The sequence below is a fragment of the Schistocerca nitens genome, chromosome 3 (assembly GCF_023898315.1).
Source record: "Schistocerca nitens isolate TAMUIC-IGC-003100 chromosome 3, iqSchNite1.1, whole genome shotgun sequence".
Taxonomy (NCBI): domain Eukaryota; kingdom Metazoa; phylum Arthropoda; class Insecta; order Orthoptera; family Acrididae; genus Schistocerca; species Schistocerca nitens.
In genome coordinates, this window is record NC_064616.1 from 310827565 (window position 1) to 310840170 (window position 12606).

Sequence of the window (12606 nt, forward strand, 5' to 3'; positions counted from 1 at the left end):
AGTCCTGTTGACGATGCTGGAGATTGTGAGCTCTTCTTTCATCCCACTAGCGAGACTGGTAGTCTTCACCAAATCAGAAAGCCGCTGGAAGCCAGAGAGGATTTCCTACGATCCATAGTGACACATATCACTGGTGCCGACATGAGTGACCACCTGCAGATGGGTGCCCCCTGTACCCTTCATGGCATCCGGAAGAACCCTTTCCACATCTGGAATGACTCCCCCCGGTATGCACACGGAGTGCACATTGGTTTTCTTCCCATCCCTTGCAGCCATATCCCTAAGGGGCCCCATTACGCGCCTGACATTGGAGCTCCCAACTACCAGTAAGCCCACCCTCTGCAATCGCCCGGATCTTGCAGACTGAGGGGCAACCTCTGGAACAGGACAAGCAGCCATATCCGGCTGAAGATCAGTATCAGCCGGTGACAGAGCCAGAGTCATGAATAAGCAGTTCCAGTGACATCTGTGTGGAGACTTAAGGAGATGCCTATAACTATGTCCTTATCGTTTGCAGTTGTTAGAAGCTCCAAAGCCTACAGAGTATGGTTTATGTGCCAGCTTTGCAACTGAAACGTTGCTGCATGGCGATGAAGATTTTCTGGATCGTGTCACCTTTGATGATGAATCGACATTTCACTTAAGTGGAAATGTGAACACAAGTAATGTGCACATTGAGGAGTCAACAAATCCCCATGAGGCAACATAATTGGAAAGATACTAAGCTGAATTTTTCTGTGTCATATCCCGATGGAAAATTTATGAGGAGCCTTTCGTTTTTGGTGAAGCAACTATAACTGGTGCTTCTTATCTTGATGCTCTAAATTATGGTTCTTTTCCTCAACTGGATGAATCTGAACTACAGAACTTTATTTGGCAGCAGGATGGTGTGCCTCCTCATTGGCATAACTCAGTGCGCAATTGGTTAAATGACGTTGTACCATAACGCTGGATTTGCCGCAAGGGGCCGAATGCCAGAGCTTGTTTTGTGTGACCTCCACATTCACAAATGAGCTGACTCAATGGAACTTTTACATTTGGGGATTCATAACAGATATTGTGTATGTGTCTCTGCTACCCACTGAGCCACCTGACTTTAGAAACGGCATCATTGCAACAATTATACCAGACCCACTAATCAAGCTTTGGAAAGAACTCCCATACTGACTTGATGTCAGACGAATGGTGGTCACATTGAACACTTGTAAGAAGAACTATTTCAGCTGCTCTTTCATTTGATTTATTATTTACAATTGTAAGTTGAATGTAATGAATGCTATGGAGCCCTAGAACCCGTACATTCATTTGCAAATGCCCTGTATAATTGTAAGAGATAGATTTAGAAACCAAGACAGAGACTTAGAAACCAAGAGAGAGATTTAGAGACCATATTTTAAACTGCAAACCTTTTTAGAAGCAAATGTGGGTTCTGACCATAATTTATTGGTTAAAATACTGCCTACAGAAAAATGAAAGCTACTTTGGAGAACACAGAAGCAAGTGTATACATATCAAGAGCTCACATGGAAAGCCCCTACCAAGCAAAGAAGTGAAGGCCAAGAAAGGCAAACTTACAGTATTTATAGATTTAGGGAAAACTTTTGACAATTTTGACTGGGACACTCTCTTTGAAAGAAATTCTGAAGGTCTGAAGGTTGTAAGGATAAAATATTGGGAGCCAAAGGTTATCTAAAACCTATAAAGACACCAGTCTGCAGTTCTGAGAGTCAGGGCATGAAAAAGGAGGCAGTGAATGAGAAGGGAGTGAGACTGAGTTGTAGCCAATCCTGTATGTTATTCAGCCTGTACACTGAATGAACTGTAAAGGCAAGCTACAAGATATTTGGAAAGTTTATTTAAGTTTGGGGAGAAGAAAACAAATTTTTGAAAGTTTGCTTATGACACTGAAATTCTGCCAGCCATGGCAAAGGGTTGAGGGACCAGTTTAACAGAATGGATTGTGGCTTGAAAAGTGGTTGTAAGATGAACATCAACAAATGTAAAACATAGGTAATGGAGCGTAGTTGAATTAAATTAGGTGATGCTGCTATAATCTGATTAGAGAAAGTGACACTAAAAGTGGTAGATGGGGTTTACCTTTTTGGCAGCAAAATAACTCACAATAGCCAAAGTAGAGAAGACAAAATACAGATTACCAATAGTAAGAAAAGTATTTCCAAAAAAGAGAAAGTAGTTATCATCAAATGTAAATTTAAGTGTTGGAAAGCCTTTCGCTGAAGGTATCTGTCTTTACTGTAGCCTTGTATGGAAGTGAAACATGGATCACGAACAATTCAACCAAGAAAAGAATAAAAGCTTGGCAAATTTGGTGCTACAGAAAAATGCCGAATATTAGATAGGCAAACTGGTTGGTTAATGAAGAAGTACTGAATCCAACTGGGGGAAAATGATATTTATGGCACAAGTTGACTAAAAGAAGGGATCAGTTCATAGGACACATCTTTTTAGGCATCAAGGAATAGTCAATACAGTTACAAAGGAGGAGGAGGGAGAGGGGGGAACAGGGAGAGGGGGGAACAGGGAGACGGGGGATGAGAGAGACGGGAGGGAGGGAGGGAGGGAGGGGGGAAGAGAGGGGGAGGGAGAGGGGGGAGGGGGAGAGGGGAAGGGGAGAGGGGGGAGATGGAGGGGGAGGGAGGGAGGGAGGGAGGGAGGGAGGGAGGGAGGGAGAGAGAGAGAGAGAGAGAGAGAGTGTTTTTGTTAGGGGTAACACTTGTAGAGGGTGACCAAGGCTTGACTACAGTAAGCAGGTTCAAACTGATGTAGGTTGTAGTAGTAATTCAGAGATTAAGAGGCTTGCACAGAATAAACTTTCATGGAGAGGCATCAAATTGGTCTTCAGACTGAGGATGACAATGACAATAACAACTACAACTACAACTACTACCACTACCACCACCACCACCACCACCACCACCCAGAAAGCATTCTCATGGGCTAAACATGTCTTCTCATGCCTAGACTTAGTTTCCCCCAAATATGACTCTGCAGGGAATCAAGGAATGAAAGTATGTTACAAAACCTGCAAAGGCATTGATAGTAGGTAGTATCTGACAGTAAAGGTAGATAGGTTCACTTTTTACATGATGTCATGAATATGAGATTTCCATGGGAGGTCCCAACAGCTCACAGATTAACCTCTTGCATTTCTTTCATCATATTAACATATTAAGAGGGTTAAATATTACTCCTAACAGAATTTTAAACACATGAGGTACTTCACAAGTATCAGTATTCCCAATCTGCTGTAGCAAGCCATTCAGAGAGCAAAAATACAAACTCACTCCCACAACTGGTGGCACCACATACTCACAACAGGCCATGAGTAAACAGCATTGTACCAGGAACATGCTTCCCCTTTCTACATCATGTCATGTGGCATGACCCATGGTCTATGGAGAAGAACAAAGCTACCTGCATAGCAGCAACAATTTAGTCTCGTACTCATCCCTACATGTTTACTATTTACATGCTGAATTAGGACTGTGTCTAGTGTTTTTCTCTGGCTGGATTTCTCATAGTATTACGATGGACTTTGGCTCTAAACAAAGACATGCCGTATTTCACAGTGTTCATCCTATGTGTAATCACAGCCAACGAGATGCTTTCGTTGTGCACTGAACTCACAGCCTATACAGAACTTGTAAGAAGTGTCTGCATTCTAATAAAGAGAATGCTAACCTTGTTCCACAACAGTGGTAACAAGGTTCTATGTATCCACAACATTTCACAATGGATTCAGGGTTCATGGTATTCTTTAAATTTCAGGAAGCACGACACTAACAACAGCTTGCTATGGAAACAGCAACTCACCACTTTGGTATAGCTAACAGTGTGCTAAGTGCCAGCCTTGGCAGCACAGGCCATGCCCTCATTTCCATTGTTTCAAGAAGCCATGGATGACTGGGATGTACAATTGCAATGTCTATGGCAACACTTCACAGTGTTTAAGGTTAGTGATCCCGAAATTCAATAGGCTCTACTTTTTTTTATCCTGGGCCTCTCAAGATTCTTGTGTTTTCTTTTTTAGCTCCACCAGTTAGATGACACTGATGTACTGTATTTTTCCATAATATGTGAATTATTGCCTGATTACCATAGTCACAAAGCCCGTAAAGTACTTGCTAGGTTTAAAAATGTTTTTACCCGCAAATAATCTTCTGAATTGTACCTGAATTTAGTTTTGCAGAACTAAGAGGCTTAAGTCAATGTTGTAATTTCATATGTATGAATGAGATGTGTAAATTATCCCAAAAAGACTCTCTCATTCAGGATTGTATTATCCAGTATTCTGCAGGCATAGACGTTCACACAAAGGCTTTATAAGAATCCTAAATGTTGCACAGTGTTTCAGATTTTCACAGGAAACCAAACAATATTGGTTGAATCATTCTGACATCTCCTCATTAACTTCAGCAGTAACAGACAAATAACCAGCTCACTAACTGAGAGTGCAGCCGGTAGCTGATATTGTTACTAGAGAATGATGCCATCCCTGGCAAGACTCACTCCCTATGTAAATCTTCTGCATACACCAGCTGCCATCCTCTAACAATTGTTTTAAACATCACTCTTGACACTGATGCCCCATGTGTGATGAACAGTGTTTTCATTGTTAAAAATGTGGCCCATAGGTAGTGTCTGCAGTTCCTCCTTCCACAGAATGACTACAAGGGACCAGAAGGATTCAGTAAATGAAACCAGACCATCATTAACCCTGAAACAGGCAAACCACAGAGGTTTTAAATTGAATTACAAATGTTTTCCAAACTGATAAGAATTTCAAACTTTGCTGATAAATTGGAGCACATACATTATGCTGGGTTCAGCAGAATTTCAAACTTGCTCCAGAAACATTACATCCTGTAGTGGACACAAAGTTAAGATGCAAGCGACTTTCCGAACTGAGTTGACATACAAATGTGTGCTGCATCATATCACTTTTATTGTTTTAGTTATCTTGCAACAGATATTATTTTCATTGTGCAGAGCACTGGAAAACAGTATGCTGCTTGATATTTTATTTGAGTATATAAGCTTATTTCGGCTTTATTGCCTTCATCAGTACATTTACTAACAATCACATTTATTTATGAATTACATAATATATAATTAGTTTTTTTTTTGTGTTGTACTCAGGTCCTGAAGTTGTAAATGGACATACGTCAACTCTCAGTAAATCATTATTGCTGACTGTATTAGTTGGTTGTAATATTATTTTCAGCACTATTTATTTATTTATTTTATTTTATTTTGATCCAACATCAACTGATTACAAAAAAAAGTGTTTTTTGTTCCAGTCTTCTGGATAAGTCAGAGCCTTACTTACTAGGGTTACATATTATTGGCTGGCACTTTTATCTACACAACTTTTTCTAAATTTAGTTGAGAGAACAGAGTTACATATATGGACTATACAGAAAAAAAAAGTTGTTATTGCCATACTTAGATTAAGGAGTCTACAGTTTGTAACAGTATTCATATCTGATATTCAAATATTTACAGTTTGTGACACAGTCTAAGGGCTGAGATTACATATATTTTTAGATAGATGGTCTTCCATCATACGAGTGTACTAAATCTAGAAACTCATCTATTGAATATACAGGATTGTGTAGGAGCCATAATTTTAATTTAATTTTTAGTTTTGTAATGGGCAATTTGGAGATATTAGGATGGAAGCAATTCAGTAGTTTTATGCCTGCATAGTGAGGGCTTTTCTCATAAAGTGTTGTTCTATGAGAGATGATGTGGGGTCTATCTCTACCTCTAGTGTTGTGATCGTGTATTTCTTTATTAAGTGTTTTGTTACTGTTTACTGCCATAATGATTATCTTCAGCACATACAGGTTATGAACAGTCAGTATTTTAAATTCTTTAAGCAAATTTCTGCAGGACTTCCTGGCACATTTCTTTCCCATAATTCTAAGTGCCTTCTTTTGTAAGGTAAGTACACTTTTCATATTACCTTTACTGCTGGATCCCCATACCTCTATCCCATAACTTAGATGGGATTCAAATAGTGCAAAATATATTTGCCTCAGAGTGGTGATGTTACAAAAAGGTGTCAGTTTTCTTAGGACATATATGGTAGTACATAGCTTTTTGCAAATATCATTCACATGATCAGACCAGTTTAACTCTGCATCTAGTGTCAGGCCAAGAAATTTGGTTGAGTATTGTTTTTTAATGTATTCGTCACCCATTAAGATTTGGTTTTCATGAGTTTTTTGCCTCCCAAGATCAAATTCAATATAGACAGATTTATTTGTGTTTAATTTTTGTTTGTTTTAATTAAAATACTGCAGAATTAAGCCTGCTGCAGTATTGGATTCCACTTCGAGCTGTGAATAGCTTGGATTGTTGCATATTAACATGGTATCATCTGCATATAAGATAGCTGTTGCATGGTTTGTTATGGACTGAATATCATTTACATAGATAATAAAAAGAAGTGGTCCTAATATTGACCCCTGTGGGATACCAAAATTTATGTCAGTGGTGTTTGATTTGTATGTTCCCTCTGTAGTGCTAATAGACACAAACTGCTTCCTATTTGTCAAGTAGAACCTCATCAGATTATGGGCTGTGCCTCGAATGCCATAGTTCCACAGTTTGTCCAGCAATATGGTTGTATCAACACAGTCAAATGCTTTTTGTAAGTCTAGAAAGATGCCACATATATGTTCTTTATTATCTATTGCTTGAGTGACACCTTCGATTAAGTTTGATGCTGCTGTAATGGTGGATGACCCCTTGACAAACCCATACTGCCCCTTAGAAATCACTTTTTTGCATACCAGGAAGTTCCAGATTCTTATGTATATTACTTTCTCAAAGATTTTGGATATTATTGGAAGAACAGAAATGGGTCGAAAGTTTTCTACTAAATTCCTGTTTCCTTTTTTGAAAATAGGCACAACTCGGGCAATTTTCAACTCATCTGGAAATAGACCATCTTCCATATGAGAATTGATAACTGTTGATAAAGGTGATGCAATTTTATGTATACATTTCTTAAGAGTGTCCAGACTAAGACCATCATATCCTGCTGCATGGGAATTCTTTAAGCTACTCACTATTTTAATTATTTCTTCTTTACTTGTTGGCATCAAAAATATACTTCCTGACACTGGTGTTCCTCTGAATTTGTATTTATGATTTTTAAGCTGATTGTTTATGCTGGAGCCAACAGAAGCAAAGTAATTGTTAAATAGGTCTGCTATCTTATTCTGACCAGTTTCTATTGTGTTGTTTATCAGCAAGAGATTTTCAATTGTATGGTTCCCAGATTTACCTATTTCTCTATTTACTAGTGACCAAGATGTTTTGGAGATATTATTTGAGTTCTGAATGACACTTTCAAAATGTTTCTGTTTTTCTGAAATTAGGAGGTCTACATAGTATTTCTCATACTTTTTGAATTCTTCTTTTAATTTTTAATTGCTCAAGTCATTTAACATAGCATACTCATGTTGTTTAATAATTAATTAATTAATTAACAGAACCCTAAATCTGTCACTGCAACAGCACGCCATACATAAAAAAATAACTACTCTACAGTACATCACATAGAAGAACAATTGTGACCCTAATGTGGTTCTACAGCTATACAAAAAAAAAAAAACATCCTAAAAAAGGCTCCACAAATCATAAAATAACACTAATGAGAGAAAATTCTCTAATATGAACAAACTATACAAGAAAACTATCTGTCAAAATAAATGCCCTACTAAAAAATACAATTGAGAAATTAGCCTTCAGAACTACAAATAATATTAGCAGAAAACAGCATTCAGGAAAAACCATAATCTCAAAACACTTAAACCCTGAAATGTACAAAATTAACTGCAATAACTGCACAAAATTTTATAATGGACAGAGGAGCAGAAATTTCATCGATAGATTCAGAAAACACGCAAGAGAAACAAGTTACAACCAATCCACATTTTTTACACACCTCAAAAAATGAAAAACAGGAAGTTAACAACATTGAAAATGCACTACAAATCCTGCATCAAATCCCAAAATGTCTAATTGTAAATAATCTGGAGGAATTTGAAATATACATATACTCGTAAACCAAGGATTATTCCTATTATATACAAAATGAACAAACTGAGTTCAGGCACACACAGTTAAAAAAAATTATTGAAATTTTGTGTACAGATAATGGGTAACCAAAGCACAAGAGATTACAAAAACATCAATTACATTTCCACAGATACACAACCCACAGCAAAATAAAAATCTTTGAGTAAACAACTAGCTGTCAAACTTGGATTTCTACAACTGTCAGATACTAAAAAACGTATTATAATATATGTGCAACAGCAACTTATTGAACACCTTTAAAACACTGCTGAAAATAATATTACAACCAACAACTACAGACAACAGACAACAATAATGGTTTATGCAAAGTTGGCATATGTCAGTTTAGAATGTTAGGATAAGAGTACATCATTAAGTGTAAAAAAAAATTGATACACTATGTAAATTATAAATAAATGCAATTGTTTGCAGATGTATTGCTGAAGGCAATAAAGTTGAAATAACCTTATATACTAAAATAAAATATCAAGCAGCATACTGTTTTCCAATTTTCTGCATAATGCCCTACTTTGACGTAACATATGCTGCAGGTACCACAATAAAGAAAGCATAATATTTTTAGTCTGAACGTGTCTAACCAGTTTGGATTTTTCATCAATGAGACAGTACAAACTATTTTGACTGCAGTTCCCTTCCAAGCTATTGACGAGCTTGGCATACATTTTTCAGAGGTGTTTTCTCCTGCACTAGGCTGTACCTACACCACCAACCCAATGTGGTCACCTGTTTTAAATGGGCATGTTCTACATGATGATGCGAACTAGACAACCTCCAACAACAACAACAACAAATAGAAATCATGCCTATCTTGTCTAGTTCATGGGCAGCCCCTTTAGCAGTGGTATGGAAATTGAATGGCTCCCTTAGATTATACGGAGATTTTAAAGCAGTTAATGTCCAAGTGGTTGACATCTATTTTATTCCACACACTGAGGACCTCTTTTTAAAACTGAAAAATGGTGACTGTTGGTCAGAAATTGATCTACTGGAAGTGTATTTCAACTACATATGGAACAGAACTCTACACTACTTCACATTTTGAACACCTCGTTCAGCCTCTACTAATACCAATGGTTCTCTTTTGGAATTTCATTTCTAGTACCCCTGCCACTTCAAAAAATTACTTAGAACAACTGATCCAAGATATTCTACCTTAACACAATTATCTTGATGATATAATCGCCATGTAGTCTACCAAGTGCAAAGATCTTGAAAGCCTACACTCACTTTCCTCTGCCTTAAGGAGAGCACATCTCAAGAGGAGTTTCAAGTAGAGTTGCTTTTTCAACCTTTTGTCGAGTACCTGGGTTTTATTACAAACAAAATTGGGATAATTCTAACAAAACACCACATACAGTCTATGGACAGTATGACTGCAGCCCGAAACGTAAGATAACTACAATCTTTCGTTGGTGAGGTGAAGTATGCAAATGTAGTGCAGGCTGCATAACCGCTCCATGCCTTGTGAATAAAGGGAGCTGAGTTGATCACCCACATGCAACAGTGTGTTCCACAGTCTTAAACTAGCCATACAATGGGTGCCTTGTTTGACGACCTACTTGCACTGGAAAACCTCAATTCTTGCCACCAGTGCCTCCCACCATGCCTCAGTGTCATCTTTTTACACCAGGAAGCAAACTGGTTGCAACACCCAATAGTTTTCATTTGGAAAATTGCAAATAAGGCCCAACAAAACTATTCTCAGATTGAGAAAATGTCCTCACAATAATCTACACAGTGCACAAATTTCACACACATCTATGAGGTAAATTACACTTAGTCATAGATCATAAGTCTTTGCTTGGTTTATTTGGCACTTGCTCATTATTTCCAGACAAAAAGGCAAAACTTATACAACAGTGAACCCTTTTCTACATGCATATAAGTATTCCATCTCATACAGACTAGCAGGTCAGTACATGAACAGAGAAGCTCTTTCCGGCTCCCAGTTGGCCTCGATTGACAATTTGATGGACAGGATGTTTTGTACTTCCGTACTGACTCTGTGGCTCTTTTCTCTTTAAACAGTTTTCCAGTCATGGCATAGACAACTGCAACAGAACTAATGGACAGATGCCAAGATGCACTAAGTTTTCAAATGAGTGCAGCTGGGCTACGCTGGCCACCTCCCTATGAGACTCAACACAGATTATGATGCTACTTTGTTTTGAAACATAGGCTGTTAACTCAGTACAGCATTGATCTACTTGCTATAGAGAACAAGTTCCCCCTGGTGGTGATTTCTCCCTCCTTGTGGACTCAGATTCTCTCACTGGTTATCCAGTCATTGGGGTGTCACATGGATGAAGACTTTGGCCCACCACCATGCTTACTGGCCAGCTATTGATAAATATACCTGTATTAATGTCCTTGCCCACCTACATCCTGATTGCATGACCCAACAGGCATCACCTCCAGATGTCTGCTCCTTGGTACCAGATTCATGTAAACTTTGCAGGTTCTTTTCTCAACTAAATGTTGCTGTCATCATAGATTGTTTCTCGAAGTTTTTATATATCACCAGGAAGTATTCCATAGTGACACAAGCGATAATTAAAGCACTGGTATAAGTGTTTGAGATCATAAGTCTCCCACAGGACATGGTAAATGATAATGGCCCCCAGTTCCCATCTGCCCCTTTTATAGAGTTTTGCACTCAACATGGCACACAGCAACTTCATAATGCTCCTTTTCATCCTGAACCAAGTAACAAGATGGAGCACATGCTTCAAACTGTTAAGGAAGGCAGCATCTACAATCCATGATGGATTTCCACTACCACCACATGCCCAGAGCTGTCATTTTTACAATGTGTACACAGACAGACTCCGATTGCAGTGCTGGCACAACTAATTGCAGTACAGCCCTTCACTTACACTGGCTGTCTGCTACAACCTGCGATCAAAACCATGAATGCAGCATCTATCTCCTTCTCTTTCTTCTTCTTCTTCTTTTTCTCCTCCTCCTCCTCCTCCTCCTCCTCCTCCTCCCCCCTTGCTGCTGTCTCAGCCGCAGCATCTGTGGTAGGATGACCGTAATCACAGCTACTACTCCACAGGGTCTCTGAAACTGCTGTCCTCAGTGGCTTCCACTGGTGCCCTCTGCATACCCACTTGAACTGGTGTCAACCCCAGTCCGACACAGGGTGATCACACAGACCCACCCGGGTCACCTCTTTCTGCCCAGCCACTTATACGGGATAGCAAGATGATTGACTCTCCATCTACCTCTTTGCCAGTGTCGGCATCCAGTTAGGTTGTTTTTGATCCTATGTGCCATTTCAGGAGGGGAGGGATACTACAGTCAGCAACTCAACTGGCAATGGACTCACTTATTTGCACCAGGTCGCAAGTGAAAAGCAATGACCGAAAGACACACCTATCTTCCCAATGTCACATCACATGGCGTGATCGCATGGTCTCTGCCTGTACAGTGACAGATACTCTCATATTCATCCTTGCACACTTATCACATATGCACCACCTACCCTCCCATTGGCAACCTACCTACAAACTTGGCTTGTGGTGGTTTTTTCTGTCGCTGCATTTCTCATGGCGTTACAACAGTTTGGATTTTAAACAAGGGCCTGTAGTATTTCATGGCGTTCATCCTTTGTGTAGTTGCAGCCAGCCAGAAGCTTTCATTCTGCATCAAACTCATAGCCTATACAGAACTTGTAACTAGTGTTTATGTTCAGTTAAAAGGAATGGCAACACCATTGCAACACAAATCTTTGTAACATGGTTAACAAGTTAAAAGTTGTCAAATATTTTTCTACTGATTATAACAATTTGTCTACTTTGTTTCAATAGACCTGAGTTACTATACACACTTTAACATTATTGAAAACTCACTATATTAAAATGTGTCATTTTTCACTGAAATTTTCCACAAACTACAAAAGTATATTATTGCAGCTGTTTGGTTCTAATGTTAGGCACTGAATTAAATGAACAGCAATGATGGTCTTTGTACTGGAAAATATGAAAATAAAATCACAATAATTTAATAATGAACTACAAGTAACAATATTTAATTACGTGACATTTAAACTTACATATGTTCAAGGTAAAGCCTTGTATTACATTCCTTGGCAATTTTATAAGCCTCATTAAAAACAAAACTCTGTCTAGGTTCTTTAAGTGCACACTGAACAGCATCAAGATCTTGATACTTGTACAAATCCAAACCATGGGAGTGCACAAATCTTTCAAAGTCATCAACAACTGCTTTCAAATCCTCTTGCTAAAAAACATAAATTAAAATGCAGAAACATTTACTGTGTATACAAAAAAGCAGAAATCAAAACATACAAAACATATATGTTTTAACACTGGTGTCCAAAAGTGAAATATGATCAGCAAATGAGAACCCAGTAAAGCTTTATCAAGAGAGATGTTGTACACAATGAGTCCAGAACATATACAAATGAGCCAAAATATTATGACTACTAGCTTAAAAATGTGTTGG

The 12606-nt window shown here is 38.4% G+C and overlaps 1 protein-coding gene across 1 annotated transcript in view; it reads right to left on the bottom strand.

Moving 5' to 3' along the window:
- The window catches only part of LOC126248282 (apoptotic protease-activating factor 1-like), a 274185-nt gene that overhangs the window by 136724 nt on the left and 124855 nt on the right, over nt 1-12606 (bottom strand). Inside the window, exon 10 of the mRNA XM_049949131.1 lies at nt 12194-12381. Coding sequence (XP_049805088.1) covers nt 12194-12381 — 188 coding nt within the window. The remainder of the gene's footprint in view (nt 1-12193; nt 12382-12606) is intronic.